Source organism: Astatotilapia calliptera, chromosome 23 (genome assembly GCF_964374335.1).
Source record: "Astatotilapia calliptera chromosome 23, fAstCal68.1, whole genome shotgun sequence".
NCBI classification, from domain to species: Eukaryota; Metazoa; Chordata; class Actinopteri; order Cichliformes; family Cichlidae; genus Astatotilapia; species Astatotilapia calliptera.
Genome location: NC_137443.1, coordinates 31941599 through 31964345, shown reverse-complemented (window position 1 = coordinate 31964345; position 22747 = coordinate 31941599). Strand labels below are relative to the sequence as shown.

The 22747-nt window shown below is 39.9% G+C and overlaps 1 protein-coding gene across 4 annotated transcripts in view; it reads left to right on the top strand.

Moving 5' to 3' along the window:
* The first annotated feature begins 5528 nt into the window (after positions 1-5528).
* The window catches only part of LOC113016662 (voltage-gated inwardly rectifying potassium channel KCNH7-like), a 73548-nt gene continuing 56329 nt past the window's right edge, over positions 5529-22747 (top strand). For all 4 annotated transcript variants that reach the window (XM_026159656.2, XM_026159655.2, XM_026159653.2 and 1 more), the window contains exons 1-2: positions 5529-6029; positions 6800-7030. In XM_026159656.2, coding sequence (XP_026015441.2) covers positions 5954-6029; positions 6800-7030 — 307 coding nt within the window. In that variant the 5' untranslated portion in view covers positions 5529-5953. The remainder of the gene's footprint in view (positions 6030-6799; positions 7031-22747) is intronic.

Sequence of the window (22747 nt, the reverse complement as noted above, 5' to 3'; positions counted from 1 at the left end):
TGAATTAATTTGCTTTGGATTTTTCTGACTGTCCCCATGTCTTCACCTGGCTGCCAGCCAGAACAGAGAAGAGCCAACAAAAACAAAAATGGGCAGAGGTAAATCACAAGAGAATAGGAAGAGATAGGGTCTTTCTTGGATGTAGACAGTCATTTGCCCTGGAGTGATCTGTGGATTAGGGGCCAAGGCCTAGCTGCCCGATCTAAATTGCTCCACATACTGAAAAGATTAAGCTACAAATGAATGGGCCAACTGAGCTGATAGTCAGGCCTAAGCTCCAGTGGCGGCAGTAGGAGGCTATATTTTGATGCAAGTTTTGATGGGAGATTAACACAAAGAAGAATGTTTTTTCTCACAGAAGAAAACACAAATAGGACTGTCCCAATTATATCCTCATCAGTGGCATTGATTTAACATTAATAATATCATCTATTATCAAAATAGGTCTTTGTTTAGCTTGACAACAACGTTTTTAAACTTGGAAATGTCAAATTGTGTCCAGTTTTTGAATTATTGTAGTTTAGTCCCCCAAGTCCCCCTAACATCAGATTGATGTTTCAAAAAACCCATAGCAGATATTCTTGTTAACACATGTGCATCTCATTTTTTAGATTTCTGAACAGCTTATTTTCTTCTTGTTGTTAGGGGAGGAATAGTGGATATATTATGCAAAGGATGCTGACTGTGGAGCTGCCAGGTTAGAGTAGTAGTGAAGAAGGACATGCAAAGGGTTGGGGTGACAGAATAGGTTGCAAGAAATAGGGTGGAGATGGAGGAAGATCCAATGTGGGAACCCTCTTAAAGGGGACTGCTGAAAGAAGAAGAGGAAGAAGAATGTAATGTAATAAAGAACATGTAGAACCCAAAACGTGTTGCTTCTTCTTGTTGTGTAACAATATCCAATAGAAGGATCAAGACAAAGTAGAGTGGCATACTTTACAAATAAATGTTCATACACTGAGTGGATTAGGATGCTCTGGGTTAATTTAATAACTGCTGAACCAGCTACAGCAGCTAGAGCTTATGGGATGAGGTTTTAAAAACCCCATCTCATAGTAATAGAGATCTTTTACAACCATCAGGGGAAATTACTGCCAATTTCTTGGTGGTCCATGTAATTAACCCATGTCAGCTTTCTTAGACTCACAAAAGATGGAAAATAAACCCCGTGTAGACCCTAACCTTTCAATCTGGTGTCACATAAAGTGAAAGGGGGCTATTTAAAGGTGGACAGCATCCCTAATTTTTCCATGACAAAGCTGCTTTAAAATAATTTACTTCTAACAGTGAAGGGGAAAATAATTTTTTCTATTGATGAAAAAGTTTGTCTATAGATGGGAATTCATTATCTTCTCATGCTCTGGGAGGCTCAAGAGGGTGGATGTTTGTTGTTAATGGAGTCAAGCCTAAGTTAAAGTCTCCCCACTCACATCTTTTTGTGTATGAGTAGAGAATTGTCTTACTCCTTGTTCGAGCTCCTCACTAGAGGAAAGAGTACTGGTCATACTCGAACTCATTGAATGAAATGCCAATTGAAATTCTCTAATTTCAATAGCCTGAGTAACAGCACAGGCCAGTTAAGTGTAAGGACAGACTACATTTTCTACCTGATCTGAGCTGAAAAGCGACCACGTTTGATGATGACATGTTTGCCCAAAGACAACTGCATGCAAAATCATTGCCTAGAACAGGAGTGTCCCACTCCAGGCCTCAAGTGCCGGTGTCCTGCAGGTTTTAGATCTCACCCTGGGTCAACACACCTGAATCAAATGATTAGTTCATTACCAGGCCTCTGGAGAACTTCAAGACATGTTGAGGAGATAATTTAGCCATTTAAATCAGCTGTGTTGGATCAAGGACACATCTAAAACCTGGGGGACACCCTCGAGCCCTTGAGGCCTGGAGTTGGACACCCCTGGCCTAGAATGAGGTCAACACCCACTGCGGACAATGCAGGCTGAAATCCCCACAAAATAATAGAATCTGCTTCCAGTTTGTATTCTGGAAGCAAACACCATCTCTACTTTCAAGATCAGGCTTAAAACATTCCCTTTTGATAAAGCACGTAGTTAGGCCTGGATCCTTCCTTGTAAAGCAAGGTTTACACGATGCTTTACAAGATTTCGGGTGATCCCTGAAGCTTGCTTATTGTGTGGTAGCGACTATTCAAAACGTTTGTGTTAAATGTTTGAGTCAAATGTCCCCATGTTATTACTCAGTTATTTAGCACTAAATGGCTGAGTTGTTGTGTCTGCATTGCAACCACAATTTATGAAAGCAGCATGCTAACCAAGCTTGCTAGTATTAACTGATAAAGTAGCAGTCCACCCTTTCACCTATGTAAGGTTTCACTCACACAGGGCCAGAGCCCCACAGTTGTGGTGTTGTGCCAAAAACCTCCTTGTGCTAGAAGATTTGTTGCAGTCATCTGTAGCTTTCATGAAGATGCTAACTTGTCTGCAGAAACTCACCAGCTACTCTCCAAGTGGTAGGCAATAATCTTCTGATGGAAAAACTAAATGCTGTAGCCTATCTCTGATCCACTGTTTTAAAAGCTGAGCTAATGCCATTAAAGAGCAAACACCAGTATCAGCAGCCATCATAATCTCATTTTCAATTTTAAACTTTTAATTCAATTCATTTTACGATAAAATGATTGAAATTGATTAAAAATGTTATGCACATCTTTTTTTTTTTAAACAGATACAAGACCTTTCCCTATGCCATTACCAGGGGTACACTGACCAGTCACTAGACCTGTATGAATTGGAAATCACAGTAACTCTTAGCAACTTTCAGAAACCCCACACAATTTGTTGGGGAATACCTATTTTTGATTTTTTGATTGCATGATGTTCCTGGGACAGAGTGAGATGGAGGCAGATAATCTACTGTGACAACACCTAAAGGGACCATCTAGAAGGAAACACGAATAAAAAAGGCCCTCAGATTTTTATGTAAATTTTGTTTTGTCATTTCATTGAGCACGTTAAGAGCTGGAATACAAACTAACAAACACTGCATTTTCTTTAAATGGGATTGTGTGGGCAGCACGGTGGCACGGTGGTTAGCACTGTTGCCGCACAGCAAGAAGGTCCTGAGTTCAATTCCAACATCAGGCCGGGGTCTTTCTGTGTGGAGTTTGCATGTTCTCCCTGTGTTTGCGTGGGTTCCTTCCGGGTACTCCGGCTTCCTCCCACCGTCCAAAGACATGCAGCTTGTGGGGATAGGTTAATTGCATAATCCAAATTGTCACAATGTGCGAATGAATGTGAGTGCGAATGGTTGTCTGTCCCTGTGTGTTGGCCCTGCGACAGACTGGCGACCTGTCCAGGGTGTACCCCGCCTCTCGCCCTATGACAACTGGGATAGGCTCCAGCGACCCTGAAAAGGATAAGCGGATGGATGGATGGGATTGTGACTATGGCAGGGGTAGGCCTTGCCTTCACTGTTTCAGTGAAGGGAGAGTTTTACTCGCTCTGTAACAGACACAGACTGAGGGAGGAGTAGCGGAATAAGAGAGAAATAAAAGACTGCAAAAGCAACATAGTCTGCAGTCTCTGCAACTCCCCTCCCCACCATGTCTGTTGAATTGTCAATCATTTTCTCAATGGAGCAGATGGAGCAGGACAGATGTTCCACTAGAGTATGGGAGTGCTTATTTGCCTGTGCGTGTCTGAGTGGAACACTGAAGGAGACATAGTGAATAAATTGAATCTGCAAGGAAAGTGGACCAAGGGGGAAAAGATAATAAAAGGAAACAAGAGCATTTTAAGACACCCGGTATAGATAACCTGCTAGCTCATGTTGGTGTAGTTCATTAAATGATCAGTAGGAGATCTAGTGCAAATTCTCCAAAAGAAATATAGATAATTGTGGTTGAAAGCACATTTATACAATAAATGCTACTTTAATTTTATAGCTATGGGTTTGTAGATTAAGATTGCACATATATGACCTAATAAATGTCATTTATAGAACAACTGATATAAACATGTTACCAGTTCATATGTGATAGATTACTATTTAAATGGCTCTTAACTATTTTTACTGAGCACTACAAAGCACTTTAAACACTACATGTCACATTCATCCACTCATACCACACAAATTCATGCAGCACTTTAATTCCATGCCTTTAATTGCTTTTTCACTATACGCCCAGACGATTATAATGGATACACTGGGTGCAATTTAGGAACACTGGAAGCCTGCAGACTGGAAGAGCTAGGGATCAAACTGCTGACCTTCATTAGAAGTATTAGTAGATTACTAAATGGCCCGTTCTATCACCTGAGCCCTAATTTGCATGTAAATAACATGAAATGCTAGCTAAAGTCACTCTAATTTATGTGGGTTTTTTTTTTTATTTCAGTCTACTGTTATTTGTTATCTTCTTTGTGTATTTGAATGTGAAAATGGCATTGAAAAGATAAGTTGCTTTTTTTAAATAAATAAAAAAACACCACCCAACAAGCTAGAAAAATGCTGTTAATGGTAAACAAATAATAGTTCAATAATAAAACATTCAGTCATATGAAAGTACTGCTAATGTGCAGAATATACTATTAAATCTCTGCCAGAAAGCACAATTTTGGAAGAGAGAGTAATTATTTGACCTCAAGTAAGCTGTTGCATTCTAAGGAGAGTTTACAGCAACTAAGTGTAGACTGCTTGAATGGGAAATATTATCTTTTTTATTGTTGGTTTTTTTTTGTTGTTGTTATTTTTTACACAGTGTATTACGTTCGTTACAAGGCAGCAACAAAGGCTGAATCTTTTCATTCAAAAAAAGTTACTGAAACCAGCAGCGGGCGGAAATGTGAGACGCCGCAACAGCAGCACCATGGCCAGCGCCTGGCCGAGGCAGTGACAGCGGATCCTTGCTCCATTTTGGATGCAAACGGTGTTTTACAGGAAAAGCGGAAAGGGGAGATATGTGGTGGCCAAGCGCTCTCTTTGAATAAAATACGCCTGCCCTGGTCTCAGCCTCCCACTGCCGCTGTCGGGCTTGCGACTCAGAAAAAGTAACAAAGAAAAATAATGATTCTATGTCAAAACGTATTTCCTCACTCGATGTCATGTTGCAAACCAAAATAAGATAAGTCCTTTCAGTAAAATTCCGTTGGTTTGTTTTTTTATTCAAGCAGACAAAGTTAAGCTAGCTTGCGCTCATAAAGTCTACAAAAAATGTAGCAGCTGTGATAAGACATAAAAAGGAAAACTGAATATTGAAAATGTCGATAATAATTCGCCTTTAGGCGTGTATCAGCTAAAAGTAGGAGCTGTGTTTACTCTGTGCTAACTTAACTAAAGCCTACTCGTGAAATGATGCGTCTAACCACACTGGAAGGTGTTACAGTAATCCGTTACTTCTCCGCCTCGCCTCTAACATCTCTACGTTTGCTGCTTTGTCTGCGCATCCTTGTGGGTTCTCCCTTCGCAGTGTCGGTGCTACGCCTCTCAGCCATTGGCCTCAGAGACCATCCGTCTTCCCTTCACAACAATAGACCCCTGCTCGCTCGCTCGCACGCACGCACGCGCGCCTTCTGCTCACGCGCAGACACAAAAAGCGCGCAGTGCTTTCGAGGAGTGACGGTGAAATGTTTAAACTGCGGTTTGCCGATTCTTTCTTTCTTTCTAGCTTCACGTCGGCGAGGAGCGCAGAGAAGCCTCTGCGATGCGCTCAACGGGGGACACGTCGGAGTTGAAATAAGGGAAACATTGGGGCTTGGGTAAGAAAACCGGAAAGCGGTTTGTTGGGGCTTTTTTTTTTTTTTTACGAGGATGACTGACTGGTGACAAAGAATACGGGGAGCCCCTCTGGCTTCGGTTGACATCCGCTATATAACTTTACGGAAGACATTTTTGTGGGGACCGGTGTGCTCTTACTTGGACAGACAAAGATTTTTTTTCTTCCATCATTATTATTATTATTTTTGGAAGGGGAACCATGCCTGTCCGGAGGGGTCATGTTGCGCCACAAAACACATTTTTGGGAGTAATTATTCGGAAATTCGAAGGACAAAGTAAGTAGATTTCCTGGGTGTCAGGTACTGTGTGGGTGCACTGTGCTGTGCTGCTTGTCTTTTGTGTCTGTCCCGCTGCTCCTCGAGATCAGTTATTGTTAGGAATAGGCCTTCTTTTATACACCAGCAAGGCTTTGGATGGCTAACCCTGTGATGTTAATGCCAGAAATCCATGAAAGTCATTATGAGTCAATTACCATACTGTGTTATCGCGCACCAGGTTTGTTTAGTTCTGGTGTCCTTCTCATTTTCTCCTGCTCCGGTGGGAAATGTAGTTTAAAATGCTGCGTGTGATATACACGGATTAAAGGATTAACGTAATTAATTACAGATTATATCCCCCATATATGAATTTAGCTAATTATGCTTTTAAAAATGGGTTTCAGTTATGCCTCAAATCTGGTTTTTACAACTCAAAAATGTGCATCAGTTGTCTCCACATTGTTGTTTTAAAAAAATGTCAAATTTAACGCCACCTCGTTAATAGAAAGTGGAGTATTTAAGCCTACTAAGGATTTACTGAACATGCTTATTGTCTAGAGCAATCCCACCTACATGTGAAGTTTCATAATTTTATTCAGTCAGCTGAGTAGCATTCAGGACTGTAATTCTGGATAATCCCATACAAACCAATACACCTACTTGTATTAGTTAAATAAAACATTTGTTATACTTTTTCATATTCTTATTTATGTGCAAATAGTTTAAAATTACATCTATAAACACGGTAACACTCTTTCTCCCCCAATTTCTTCTCTGCCTCGTCACAGATAAGAAATTCATCATAGCCAATGCCCGGGTGCAGAACTGCGCTATTATCTACTGTAATGATGGTTTCTGCGAGATGACGGGCTTTTCCAGGCCAGATGTAATGCAGAAGCCATGCACTTGTGACTTCTTGCATGGCCAGTTCACCAGTCGGCACGCTGTGGCCCAGGTGGCCCAGGCACTGCTGGGGTCCGAGGAGCGCAAAGTGGAGATCACCTACCACCGCAAGGATGGTGAGTGTTGCAAGGTTCAGGTGACACATGCAGAACTTGACATAAGGCTGCTGCAATAGTCTGACATTGAAATCCACACTGGCTGGAAAGCTGCTTATGTTTTGACTTTATGTTGTGATCCCTGTTATACCTTTCGATGTAAAGAAATTGCTTAAAATAATACAGTTTTTAAATCTAGTGTTACAGTGTTTGAATTTGAATAGATTTTGTGCTGCTATCTGCAAGGAAAGCCTGTAGATGAAGAAAAAATATGTGAAGGGTGACTTGTACAACATCTGCCAGTGTAGGTACATTTAGTGTGTAATTTTTAGTTCTGAATCAGTTCTAGCTGGAGCATTTTGCAGCAGCAAATCACTAAGTGCACCCATTTAGAACCCTGAGGGGGGAAAAGAGCAACTGTTAAAGTTTTGTCTCCCATGATGTCCAGTTTTGAAATGATGTATGCACTGAATGACTGGGAAAAGGTGTTCATTAGCCTTCGCCGGATAGGACACTCCGGGAAGGATGTAGCTCAGCTCCCTTAAGACCAATGTGAAGATAGTCAAGCGTGCGGTTTCTCTCTTTCTGTTCTTGCCATCTCTCGGTTTCTCCTCAGTTTACTGAACACATATGTCACTCTTCATTCTGCTACTTTACATTTTCCAGTGTAAGCCTCCATAGGTGTGGCAGTTGTCTGTAAATGATGGGATCTGTATCACTCATCTATGATTAAGATGATGTAGCATGCATATGCTAATTCATGACTTGACAGCTGGGATAGTTTTGATGAAATACAAAGTTAGCTCCAAAGTGAAAGTTTAACTGTTTGATTCACATCAACTGTGTTGGTTCAGGGAGAGTTCGTGTGCTGTCCTCTAATCGTGGCATATGTATTCAGATGATTAAGTCTCCTTGCGTAACACTTAAGGACCAGTAAAGTTGCACTGTGATTCAAACAAGGATTAATAGTTTTGTAAGAACTTTGTAGGGAGGATCCCCATGTGGTTGTGTGTTTTAGGAATTGTTTATTTTTTTGTCTTGAGCTCAGGGATCATTCTACAGCATTTCTTATGACTTTTAAGAGTTGGCTACAACATCAAGTAATAATACTTGTATCAATATGTAATGACCAACGACCTATAGGGCCAGTATCTGCTTCGGAACAGGATGAGCACTGCCAGAGCCCTACAAAATGACCTCCAGCAGGCCCCTAGCATGAATGTCTCTGACCAAACAATCAGAAACAGAGTTCACGAAGGTGGCCTGAGGGCCCAACATCCTCTAGTAACATTGTTCAGCATGACCGGTTGGGTGGTGGGTCAGTGATGGTTTAAGGAGGCATATACACGGAGAGACACACAGACCTCTACAGGTTCAGCAACAGCACCCAAACTGCCATTAGGTATCAGGATGAAGGCCTTGGACCCATTGTCAAACCCTATGCTGGTTCTGGGTTCTTCCTGGTGAACAAGAATATCTGGCTTCATATGATGAGAGTATGCAGGCAGTTCTTGGAGGATGAAGGAACTGATACCACTGACTGACCTCCACACTTACCTGACCTAATGCCAATACAACCCCTCTGGGACATTATGTTTGGGTTCATCCAACATCGCCAGGTTGCACCTCAGATTGTCCAGGGGCTCAGGAATGCCCTAGTCCGTATCTGGATCCCCCAGAACACAATCTATCGTCTCACTGGAAGCATGCCCTAACATTGTCAGGCATGCATACAAGGATGTGGGGGCCATACAAGAGTACTATTTTGACTTGCTTCAACAAAATCTATTTAAAATGGACAAAATCTATTGTTTATTAAACAACACTTTTTGGCTTTTGTCTGGAAAAACAAAAGCTAAAAAGACTGTCTTCAATTACATTATACTTTGAATGGGACCATACTTTAACATCCAAAGGAGTCTTTGCAGATGTTTAAGTTTCAAAAATACTTTTTAAAGGTGGACTGGCGAGACCATAGGGCAGTTTTTAACTTTGCCTCAGGTCATCTTCAATGAGGCAGTTTCCAATTAACATGCCTGCACTTCTCGAGTTTGTTTACACATTTAAGTTGATCATGCGTTTCTGTGAAAAGCTTTGGACTTCAGGCGCTGTAGTTGAAATCCTCAAATTGATTGTACTTTTGCAGTTTTCAGTCATTTGTTCCCATGTATTCAAATTCAAAATGGGGGGGGGGGGGGGGGGGGGGCGCTTTATTTTGAAATAAATGCAGCTTTTACAAAATGGTGTTATATCTCTGCTTTTGAAATGACATTTTTTTCAGGGACAGTGAAACAACATCCTGTCAGGAGGATTTGTTTTGACGCTTGGTGTGTAATCGGCGCTGTGGTTCAATCAGGATGACGCATGCTTCAAAGACTGAGCTTTTTTTTGTTTGTTAGTGTGAGTATGATTGTGTATGTAATGTATAAGAAAATCCAGACCAAAAGAAGGTGATGTAGATTAGGTCAAAAGCAGCTTATGGAGCAGTCACAAAGACATAGATGTTTGTGGTCAGAGGTTAAAAGAAAGTGATAAAGATAGAGAAAAATTCTTGAGGGAATAGGCAGAGAGGAGATGTCAGCCCATGTTTTTAAGAAAAGTGTTGTGCTACAGCCTGAACCTGTAACACCTTTCAATATAAAATCTAGCTTTGTGTTATATTGGCCTTGCTGAGCTTTTTGTAAATGTTGCATCAGTAATGCTACATTTTCCCTTTGCTTATCTAAATGGTTTTGTTCTATATTATATTTATAATTATATTTTACATTCTGAAACCATAAAGTCCATTTCAGATTTTTTATTGATTGCATGAGAACTTTATTTTTGTGTCAGAGAATTTCTGCACCCTTTTTGTGTAATAAATGTGAGTTATTGAACACCTAGCATGAACTCCAGGCCTCGAGGGGCAGTGTCCTGCAGGTTTTAGATAACACCCAGGGTCAACACACCTGAATCACATGATTAGTTCATTACCAGGCTTCTGGAGAACTTCAAGACATGCTGAGGAGGTCATTAAGCCATTTAAATCAGCTGTGTTGGATCAAGGACACATCTAAAACCTGCAGGACACCGGGCCTGAGGCCTGGAGTTCGACACCTGTGACATAGAGGATTCATAGTTAAAAGTCCTGTCTTCCTTCTCTCATCCCTAACGGTCGCGGCAGATGGCTGCCCTTCCCTGAGCCTGGTTCTGCTGGAGATTTCTTCCTGTTAAAAGGGAGTTTTTCCTTCCCACCGTCACCAAAGTGCTTGCTCATAGAGGGTCATATAATTTATGGGTTTTTCTCTCTATATATAATTGTAAGGTCTGCCTTACAATATACTTTGATACTGGTCTGCATTTCACAAGTTTGCGTGAAGCTGATTTAAGTGTATATTTTTTAGCCTATATTTTCACTACAGTGGATCAGAGTCGGTCCTCCTGTGCTTAGTGTATGCGTAACACTAGCTGAACACGAGTTCAGCTAGTGCGCTGGCCAGAACGAGCTTCCCTGGCATCAGCAATATGACTTACATTATTGTTGCCACTGTCACCAAAATTAGCTGGGGTGTGATTAACAAACTGCCAATATTTTGAGTTGTCTGTCCGTCCAGACGTTTACCAGTTGGAAAGATTTTATGAGACAGCCACACTATTCACTATTCTACTCTTCTTTGCATGTCCATTGTGGCACATTTTAAATTGGTAACATTCTTTCATAATGGAATTTTCTTTTAATACTTAAAGGATTAAAGTAACTGACCATTAGGAGTCTAATGCTCCTCTAGGCCAGTTTGTCAGCTAAGACAAGCTGGACGTTCAGTGTCCATTGATCTGCTGGGCAAACAGTATTAACGATTACACAAATACCTGCATGTTGCATTGATCTCTGAAAACAGTGTATTGGAGAGTGCAAATCAGTCGTGGCCAAACATCCGCCCTCTGTTGGCCCATCCACAGGAGATCTAAAGTGAAATTGGACAGTTTGTTAATAATAACAATGTTCATTGGATTTAGACTGTTGGGCCCTACAGCAAGGGAAATGCCTTATTACTATTCTGTATCCTGGTTCCTAATTACCACAGTGTTTTCCTCTTACCTGAGTCAGAGTTTCTCCAGGGAAGGTCATACACCTGTTTCAACTTGGCAGACTGCTGTTAAACATCCTGCTTGTATTAGGATAAGCAAGTATGGGTACATGTATTCATACATGTAAATCATCTTTTCTTTTGAATTTATATAAATATATTTTTAGCTTTTTATGTAATCTGGTATGTTTGCAGATATGTTTAACCATTTATAATCTTTGACTGCAAAACATTCTTGTGATCACACTGTTAATACAAATGTGCTGAAGCAGGTAGCTCCATTTGTAAAAAATACACATATTATTGTGTCTTTACACAATAATATGTCTTTGATACAGTCTAGCAATGGATAAAGTCATGTAACTGAAGCACGGTTGTTTGTCAGTGATGGACAACAATTAGAATTTCTTTTAAAAAATGCACCAGCTGTCTTGAGTGGTGCTGCAGTGAAAAAAATCCAGAAAAATCAGGTTTAGCAACTCCCAGATTTATAAATTTATGAGAATAGATTTAGATGTAACAGCCAGCAATCAGAGAGCCTTCAGCCTCTGTCTCTATTGTCTTCTGTATTAGGATTTTAGGAGAAATGTCATTGCAGCAGATCTCATTGTGGTGCTCTGTAGGAGTTTCCTCAAGCCAATCTTCTTTTTAATCCCAGGATCCTAGGTCGATATAAGCACATTGCCCAATGCCCTTTACAGTCCATGAAGGAGATTCTGCTCATCAGCACAATCTCTGGCACATTGTTAATGCTTTATGATTTTTGCGTTCACTGGACCACTGGTCCTTTTTCCTTTCAGTGTATCTGACTTCTGTCATTAAAGTGGAAATTGTTTCCAACTGCTGGGGAAAGTAATTGTAAATAGTGTGCTGAAGATACGCAGTAGTAATACAAAATATGCATTCGGTAATGTATTTCATGAGTTTAATATGTAAAGTGTGTTAAATACAGACAATTCACGCAAAATAGTTAAAAGATTGAAAGAAATTAGCCAATAATTGTTCTGACAATTATTTTGACAATGGTACAAAGAGTCTTGCACTTTAATCTTTTAAGGAATACAGATGCAGGGCTCATTCTTCTCTGGCAGGATTTTGTTAAATATAGTTGCATGGCCCATTTAAATGGTAATGCTACAAAATTGTCTTTGGAACATCTGTTGCCACCTGAAACACAAGCATATAGTAAAACAGTTCCTGTTTTAAAAGACTACCTGTTTCAGCTCTGGCATTGAACAATGCACCACAGGAGGTAGCTACAGCTGATGTTCCTGTCAGCACTCATTATTACTCTGCAGGCTGATATTTGCTAATGAATGTATCCAGTGTATAAATAAATTACCAGAGTTAAAGATTAAGTATTTAAATGTTAGTGTCTTAATGACAGTTTCAAAAAAAAGTCAGAGTAAATATAAACAGTTCTAATCTCAGCAGCACATATTTACTCAGCAACACTCGCTCTATTTGCGTCTCTGTTCCAAGCATTTGCAGCGCCTTGCTTCCCATGCTAAAAATGCCGACTCTCGGGGTCCATTGTGTATCTAGAAATCCATAAGCTCAGCACATGCTAACAGCTCTCATTTGTAAATAGCAAATGAGAGTGAAAATGTCACACTCTAAATAGATTAAAGCTGGTTGTGCTTCAGTGATGCTCGCTGAGATTAGAGCTTTTCCAACCTTCAAATGCCATGGATAAATGTGGGAACTTTAGATTGTGATGAACATTTGTTGTCGTTGCTTAAAAAGCCATAATCTGAACAAAATAGGTGACGTTATAAAGTTCAAGTCATAGTTATTTTCAGTCTGTTATTCATGTTGGGTCAGATTTGCTAACGATCTGTCCAAACTTTGCAAACAGAATTATTTTAGGACCTGCTAAAACTTTTAGTATTTAGCATTGGTAGAAACTACATTTTAAATTATGCTTTTAGAATGTTTAATGGATATTTTTAGTGCTATCGTGGATCTGAATGTTATTCATAAATGGAGTGTTATAAGTGGGTCTTTTCTTTTCTTTCCTTTTGGCTTTTAAAGGCTCAGTTACAAAACTAATGTTGTTTCTGAGTCCTTATCTGATCAATAGTACACATCTGAGATGTGCCTAATAGTTAGTATTTCCTAATTGGTTGATTGCATTCTGGCTTGGTGCATGTGAGTGAATATATATTATTGTGTGTAAGTGATTGTGTGAACATAGCTGTGAGTGCAAGATCAGTTGTATATCTTTTCTCAGCAGTAATACATATACAATACATATACTATGGCAAGGCATGTAAAAGGGGAAAAAGTTGTTCTGCAAGTTTTATGAACAAAGCACAGTAACATTAACGTCATTAACATGCAGGCAGATATATATTGTTCTGTCTGCTTCTGTACATACTTCAGGTCATACTGCTAGGGCTTGGGACAGAATCTAGTACTTTTTAGGGAATTAACTGAATTAGTACAGAGGACAGATTCACACTAAATCGATTGGTGCCAAATTTTGGTACAAGAGCCCATCTGGATTAGACGGTTGTTGCCTTTGCAAATCATGGTGTCCAGAAGTGGTTACAACAGCTGGTGCTGTGTGCGTTTGTGTCTCAGTTTCATGTGCAGCTGCCTCTTGTTGATTCAAGTTACCATGCTACTTTTGAATTGAATGAAACCTGTGCTTACACTGCATTCTTTTGGTTACTAGATGCTTGCTCTCATAGTGAGTCTGCTGGGACCTGTTATCACGGTTGTCTGGTTATTACTACTCAACTAACTGATGTTTGTTTATAAATTAGAAAATTAGCCTGTCTCTCCTATCAGTCCATTTTTTGTATTGCAGCATCATGTTCATGTTTCCTAATGATTAAAAAAATTACAATTACAATTTCTAGACCCAAGTTGACACAGTAAAATGACATGTTTTGTCCAAGAGTTGAAATCCAACAACATCAGGTGTACTATCCTATAAAACCTTAGTGTTGGTAATATTTTGTTAAACGTGCTTCTAAGAGAAAATTAAGAGAATGTAGGGCAACGATCCATCAGGAGCAAAACAACACAGTGGAAATAATATTTATTCTTCTTTATCTTTCAGCAAACATCACCTACATAAAGGGCTAATATTTGGGCATGCACAAAACACTTAATGTTACAGGTTACAGAATACAGTTTAACACCATATGTAAACCAAACAAGTTTTCATCCACACATCTGCCCAGTTAGCGCCTGAATCACTTAGGTTAGTATCTAAACCAGATTGCCATGGATATACAAACATGGTATTGCAGGGGCTTGGGGCTAACTAATTTGTACAAGAATGAGATGACTTGAAGGTGTTTTTTTGAAGGTGCTGCTGACATAAGTGCACCACATTGTGGGAATTTTGTATGAATAACTCACAATGTGCAAATAGCCAATGAGGCTATGGAAACTGGACAGGATGACTGATGATGAGATGAGTCAGGTTATTCAATGGTGTGAGTCTTGAATGGAAACCACACTCCATAAAACCAATTCTTGCAGATCCATTGCTGTGCAAACAAGATAAGCTCTTATTCTGTTTCACCTGCATTCTCCGTCATGTTCTCGGGTTTAGCTGTGTTTGAGCGCATACAGTGGGCAGCCTGTCTCTGTGAAAGACATGTGTATGAAGGGAAACAGTGCGAGCTAAAAAGAAGGAAATGCAGAGAGAATAAAAGAAGATGCAGGGGACAAAAAAGGGAGAACAAAAGACAAAATAAGGCGCATAACTGAAAGACGGAGAGCTGGGATGAAGAAAGGAGCATTCATCCTTATCTAAATGTGTGTGTGGTTGGGGCGGCTGGCAGAGAGAGTAAATGGAGGTGTCAGAGATGGAAAGAAATCAAGTGCAGCTGAATATCAGATGGCTTCTTCCATTGTGGGAACGCCCCCTTGAATTCAGTCCAGTTGCTTGAGAGCTGCTTAAATAATTGATGGCCCTAGTTCTATATCCAACACCCTTTGTCTGTCTCACTGGAAGCAAAGTGTTACCTCTTTATGCAGATACAGAACATTATTTTCACTTGACTGCGCTAAAAACAGAGTGAGCTGTTCTCGTGTTCAACATTGAATAAACCCATATAAAATAAAACAAAGGATTTGCTTAGAAAACTGATTTTGTGCGACTGAATAAAGCTGTCCAGCTCACTCTTATCACTTTACAGGGCCCAGCTAGGGAGCAGTGTAATGAGCAAAGCTACCACTCTCAGTCTAAAGTGACATAGATAGATTTGTGTTGTAGCAGAAGCTTTGATTTCCTCTATATTCATGTCTCACAGTGGATCCCATTTATAACGAGTCTCCTCAACAGCTTTTCTGGGCTGTTAGCAAAAGAAAGAGGCTCCCCAAATGCAGATGTGGTTCTCAAGAAAAGCAGGCAGTTTCTACTTAGCTTCATATTTCATGTTATGAGAGCAGTTACAGTTATTTTTTTAGCTGACGGTTTATTATAACTATTGCAAAGGAACATTTGACCTGGTAATAAAGATCTGGCTTCATTGACAGACTGAATATAAAGACACTAGAATTGTGAAAGCAGACTGGTAGTAATATAGGAATAACGTCTAATGTTAGAATATCTGTTTAAATTAATGTGTATTTCAGTTACAAATTGACAGAAATTGTAAATCTGACTCAAATCTACTCAGCAGGAATACTCAGCTTTTCCCCCATAATGAAAAGAGTAAGAGTCATAACTTAATAACTAACTAAATTCATTTACAAAGACTGACACCAAGCCCACATGATAAAAACTGCAAAAATTTAACTTGCAAAATGCTAACTTTGTTGCCCTGGAAAGCATTTATATGATGGTACATATAGGTGTAACATCTTCAAACCATATTTCAATGAATAGCTGGACAGTTGTCCCCCGTGACAGACCTGACTAGGTTGATAGGCCCGTAAGCTGAGTATCACTTGCCCAATGTCACACTAGTAGCTCTGTAAGGCACTACTGAGCACCAGCACTTTGCTAAGATAAAGGTCCAAAATGCAGCCTTTGTCAACAAAGATGAAAAGATCTGCTCCTCTTTCAGTCATCTTTTGCAGAAAATAGCATGGCCTCAGACAGATAAATGATTTGCTGCCTTTCTGTCTTCTTATTTGTATTAAAATTCATGAAACCTTTCACTTAGTGTGTAACAAGATCATTCGGATCAATAACGTATTCCTTCACCATCCCTCCCCTCCATTGTGCTCCTGTTAGATCATTCTTCACTGCAGCAGCAGACACCATTTTTTTTCTTCTCACTGACATGTCAGATGAAGTACAATGCTATACATATAGTTGTAGACATTAATATCTACAGAATAAAATCAACGCAATATTTAAAAAAAAAAAAAAGAAATCTGATCTTTTTTCTTTAGTTGTTAGGAGGTTGCAAAGGAGTTAATATCCTTCCATTGTTTCTATTTTGTTTCACTGTTTTATTTCATTGATATCCATTAAGGTATTGACATTTTTGGATTCTTTCAAAGAGAAGAATTACTTTCATAAATCAAACTTTTAGCAGAAAGCTATACACGCTGCTCTGGACATGTCAACAGCTTTGTCATTTTCCCACATATAGAATTTTATGATATCAGTCACACATACTAGTTAATTAACTGGTATGAATGAAATCTATTACAAAGCCAGGGCTTTACAGCGCCAGTGAATAAATGTAGGTCAGTCTGGTGTTGTATCTTTGAATTAAGCCCACACTCACTGCATTTATGTGATAGTATTACCGCAAACAGACAGTAAACAGTCTGACGGCCCCTCCCCCAACCCATTCAGGCTCAAACACTTGGCTTTCCTCCCCCTCCCCACAAGTCTCTGCTCATTCTTGTTTTATTAAGGGGCTCACATCTCCTGTCCAGCAGCTCCATGTGCAGAGATGCTGTTCATTCATCTGATGTCCAGGAGATAACAGGTTGACTCTACGAATGCTGACTGCATGGAAGAATCACACAGTGTGGGTCTGCCAATTTAACCCTGCCCCCTCCACTCAGTTGTTCATATTTCTCATGAACGATATTTCAGACCTGATCCCAGATTTTCTCTCATTCAGAGACGAATATACAAAGAGCAAATCTGTGAATGAGCAGCCATTCATTTTTTGTCACTGTTATATAGTTTTTCATTCACTGGATTTTGTGCTGTTTGGATTGTTGCAACAATCAGGGAAGGGAAACAATGAAATGTTCTGAAAAACCTCATGTCCTGGCCTTAATTTGGATCTTATGTTCCCTCACACCTGGACATTGAAATTCAACTGCATCTCCCACATAACAGAAAGGAGGAACAACTTGAAAAACACAACAAAGACCCCAAGACACAATCCCAGCCCCACAACAATCACTTGCTTCCATGAATTGACGCATTTTTGCACCCTATCACTAAATGCCATGGATCTGTATTCTGCTACCCTTGGAGGACCACTTTGATGGGGATTCAATCAACAAACCCTTAGAGGCAGGGGGACAGCCTAAAGCTAGTGGCATATATCATCACAACTGTACAAATGTCAACAAAACCTGACATCTGACATTATCAAGGTGTTAGACCGCAGTAGTTCAAGTCTGACATTTCCCAAACTTCGTCTGTTTGAGGTCTCTTCATCATGCATGTCTTTCTTATTTACATCCAGGTTGGTACTGTGTATTTTGTCTTCGTTGTTTCTTATTTTTTTGGCTCTTGCTAGACAGTTAAGCATGACCAATGCTGTTCAGATTGTTGCAATGCTAAATGACGCTAAAAAAGAAATTATGGGTTCTTTTTTTAAATTTTAGTCTTAGAAGTCCTCATAAGATATTGTTGTATGTTTTCTAGCAAATGTTGCATTACTATATTGTGTGAACGCTATTTTTAGTTGTCTGACAAAGTCGAACCAGTATTTGGTTATGAACTGGCTAAAAGAAAAAAGTGACTGAACATAAGGGTGGGCGATAGAAACGATATACGATAGAAACGATATAAATTTGGCCAACGATAGAGATTTTGACTATACCGCTCTATCGTGATAGCGCATGTTGATGATGTGCCTGTTTTGGTCGAAAGCATCGCAGCGGCTTACAGCCATTATCCATCCATCCATCCATCCATTCGCTTCCGCTTGTCCTTTTCAGGGTTGCGGGGGGCGCTGGAGCCTATCCCAGCTGTCATAGGGTGAGAGGCGGGGTACACCCTGGACAGGTCGCCAGTCTGTCGCAGGGCCAACATACAGGGACAGACAACCATTCGCACTCACATTCATTCGCACATTGTGACAATTTGGATTATGCAATTACCCTATCCCCACAAGCTGCATGTCTTTGGACGGTGGGAGGAAGCCGGAGTACCCGGAGGGAACCCACACAAACACAGGGAGAACATGCAAACTCCACACAGAAAGACCCCGGCCTGATGTTGGAATTGAACTCAGGACCTTCTTGCTGTGCGGCAACAGTGCTAACCACCGTGCCACCGGCAGCATCTGCAAAATATGCCGACAGTCATAGCAAAGAGATGAAGCACTTTTGAAATGTGGGGAAAGCCAAAAACTGCGCTTCCTCCACTTCCATAACATTGATTCATTAATGACTTTTTTCGAGTGGAAAAAAAGTTGGCATTCATCCTCCAGCTTCACTGTGCCAATGTTATGCTAACATAGCTGTTTCGCTAGCAATCATGTAGCACAACATTAGGTAGTCCAACTTCAGTAACCCTGCAAATGCCACTGCTGTTTAGTTTTCTCTCTTCATTTATGTTGGAAGTGGTAGCAGAGCTGTACGTTTTAATTAGTTTCAAAAATCTCTCAGTCAGAACATAGTATGTCATGTTTAGGTGGAAACTAGCGAGCTAACTTCCTGCTAACTTCTAACTCCGTTAAATTTAATAAATTCTGTTTTCATGGATGCCTGGATGTTAAACTTAATTGTTACACCTGGTAAAGCAGCAACGCTGATGATTTTATTAAAGATTAAAGAATTTAGACCGTTTTTTACTCTCAGTAAAAGAGTTTGACTTTGGGACCTGAAGGGACGGAATTTTGGACCCAGATTACTCCGCGAAGCTCCTCACCATGGCAGCCGTAATGCTCTGACAATCCATCAAGCAGTGCGGCTTACCAAAGTTGTACTAAAACATTTTTTAACAGATTTCTGCACGCCCAAATCGGGTTCGAGGTCAGTAAGCACAACCAGAATTCATACATAAGGCACACTCTCTATTTTTGAGAAAATTAAAGAATTTTAAGTGTGCCTTGTAGTGTTGAAAATACCTTATACAGAAGAAAAGAATATATCGCGATATATATCGTTACCGCACATGCTTGAAATTATATCGCGATATGAATTTTAGGCCATATTGCCCAGCCCTAACTGTACAATCATTAACTGGCTCTTCAAGGTATTCTTCAAAGGTTCACGTACACAGTACACATTCAGTCAAGCTCTCGTGCTGTAATAATACTGTAAACAGTAACCCATACACCACATGAACACAGGATATCCACAAATTTAAAAGTCACTAATCAGTTGTTCGTGTATTCAGTAATTTTTTTTATATATAGTGCCAAATCACAGTAGCAGTTGCCTCAAGATGCTGTATGTTGTAAAGTAAAGGCCCTACAATAATACAAAGAAAACAGTGAAAAACCCGTTTGATGAAGTGCTTTGGCGACAATGGGAAGGAAAAACTCCCTTTTAACAGGAAGAAATCTCCAGCAGAACCTGGCAGGGGGAGGGACGTCCATCTGTCGTGACCAGTTTTTGTGAGGGGAGGACAAAGACATGCTGTGGAAGTTAAGTTACTTTTGTAAGTGTCTTTTGTATTTAGCTGTCATCCTGTCTTTGTCCTCCGGATTCTGAATTTGGGTCCTTTTTTAAACCCTCACACATCATAATGGAATTTTAGTATCAGTCTGTCAATCTGTCAATAGCAGTAAGCCACGTTTTCCCGATCCAAGGATAGAAACAATACCAAGGAAATATCAGATAAAAGATTCGACATATGCTAAAATACAGCAACTAGTTTTTGTAATAAACCCTGAAGTACTCTGCAGTTGTGGGTAATTTTCAGCTCCATCTCTGATCAGCAGTGACAGAAACATATCAGCACAGGCGGATGCTTTAATTTTGTCATGCTTGATGTTGTCCCTTTTTTGGTAGCATCTGAAGCGCTTGTCACATCAGCTACAAAAACCATCTGTCTGTCCAAGATGGTGCAGTAGCACTGAGTTTGGAAAGATAAAGTAAAGACATAAAAACTACCTACTGTAACTTTGGCACTGAGCTCCTAATTTTTTGTTGTTTACTGTTTAGTAACTCTGTTTCCCTGACACTAAAAGAGGAACAGAAAGACAAACTTGTTTACTGAAAATGGCAAAGCAGGAGTCAGCTGACTCCTTGCACCACTATATTTTAATAGTTATGTATGCATGGTAAACACTGCTGGTTTACATTTTGAGGAGGGGCTCATAAAATAAGACCTTGAATGAATCTGCACCACAATCAGGCACACAAAAGGCAATTAAGTTGCTTGTATTCAGTTCTGCATCATGACTCAGATTTGGAATAAAGTTTATCTGCTTCAGCCTGCAGTTTGGCTTTTATACTGTGTGATTTAAACTCATTATGAAGTGTCTCTTATATAAATGCTGAGACAGAATGCATTGACCCTCTGATTCAAATTTTACTTTTAGTCACTGTCTTCCTACCATTATCAGGTCCTGTTGAAAGTCATTGTGCCTCATGCTAACAAGGCTGTACTCTGTCATTGTGATCACAATGTTTAACACCCACATCTCCTGTCTGTTCAAGAGGAGATGTTATGGGATGTTATGACTCCATCGCTAATTTCCAGGAATATATTTATGATATGCCATTACATTCGATTTTAATTATGTTCCAAGACTGTCATTGCCTTACCACTGGCAGGGGATAAATGGAAATAAATTTCTTCTATGAATAATAACAGAGGATATTTCTGCAGTTATAAATAATGTGTACGTATGTACTGTGTACCTGTTATTCATATAGATGCTGAGGCACTTCTCTTGATTTGACAAGTGACCTCTGTGCTACGAGACAGTTTCTCAAACCACCAGGCCCTGTGCTGCCATTGATGACATTCAATTCTGGAATAGATAGCAGACATACACGTATACAGTTCCGAGTACATCTAAATGTTCTCAGTGGAAAAAGGAAAACGGGAGAGGGGTGGGAAGCGCTGGTTACATTTCCAGAAGCATAGGCTTGTTTTTTAAATCTTTCTCATTTATAATCATTTAGCTTTAATACTTTAATGGAATCACAGCATCTTTTCACCCATCTTCTGTTTTTGAGTAGAGTCATCAGATTGAGTGGCTTGTCTGTTACTGTAAATGAGAATTTGTGCTCTTTGCAGTTTACACAGGTCGCCGTCATTCCTACACCCATGTTGCTTTTCTCACTTTCTGAATAAAAGACACTACTGCTACAACAGTGATCGACTCCAACACATTCTAACTTGCTGAGACGGTTAAAGAGTGACCTGGATAACTTGATTTGATGACAATTAGTTGTGGCGAACTGAAAAAGCTCACAGTTGAGCGTTTTACAGAGACATAGAGAGTGGAAACAAGGAGGGAAGTGTCACTGTAACCCCTGAGGTAGTGTAACACCAGAGCTGCTCGAGGCTCAGCTCACATTAGTATCACTCATTTGTGCTCACATACAAACATAACTGCATACACCCACACATACACACACACCATGTCTATCAAACCAAGGCAAAAAGTAGAGTTTTCCATTTAAAATGATTTTCACTTAAATGGTGCTGGCAGAGATTTCTCCGAGTGAGGGCTGTCAAGATGCCCATATAACAGTCAGATATAACCAGTTAACAGATGTTAAGCAACTGTGTGTGTGTATCCGTGTATGAGAGAGACAGCAAGAAGAAGAACTTGATCAAACTGCAGAGATAAATGTATGCTTGTGTTGAACTTTAGTTACCTTTCCACTGTGAATGAGTGTACGTTCAGCTGCATTCTTTTAATTATTGATAGTGGAAATGGAATGAAATTTCCAGCATCCTGAAACTGGAACTCCTCCTGCTGTGCAACTGTCAGGTACACAGTCACATTCAGCAATTTCTATTACCTAACTAATTTAGTTTTTTTTTACAAAGGATTGTTGTTGTTTTTTTTTATAATAAAGATACCAGGATTTTGTTCAGCTATGCAAATTGTTTATCACACCAACCCTCTTCATATCCTTCTTTTATTCATTTGAATGTTGTGCACATCCATGCATCTTCCTCTTTTCATGGTAGCGCCATATTTACCATGCTTTGTCCCATATGACCACTATGCCTGTCCAAACATGTCCAAACTATTACAGCCTTTCCTCTCTAACTTTTCTCCAACACACTCAACTTGAGCTGTCGATCTGATGTACTCATTTCTTCATGAAATTGATCTTGTCCATTTTGGTCATTCCCAGTGTCAATCATAATCTTCAGCTCTGTCACCTCCAACCAAGCCTCCTGTCTTTTGTTAGTGCTACTGTCGCCAATCCATATGTCATATTAGGTCTCACTATCATCTTGTAAATCTTCTCTTTTACTCTTGCTGCTATCCTTTTCTCACAAATCACCGCTGACACTCATATCAGCAGGGTAAACTGCCTGCACTTTCTCCTTCACCTCTGCACTCTCCATTGGTTTGTATGG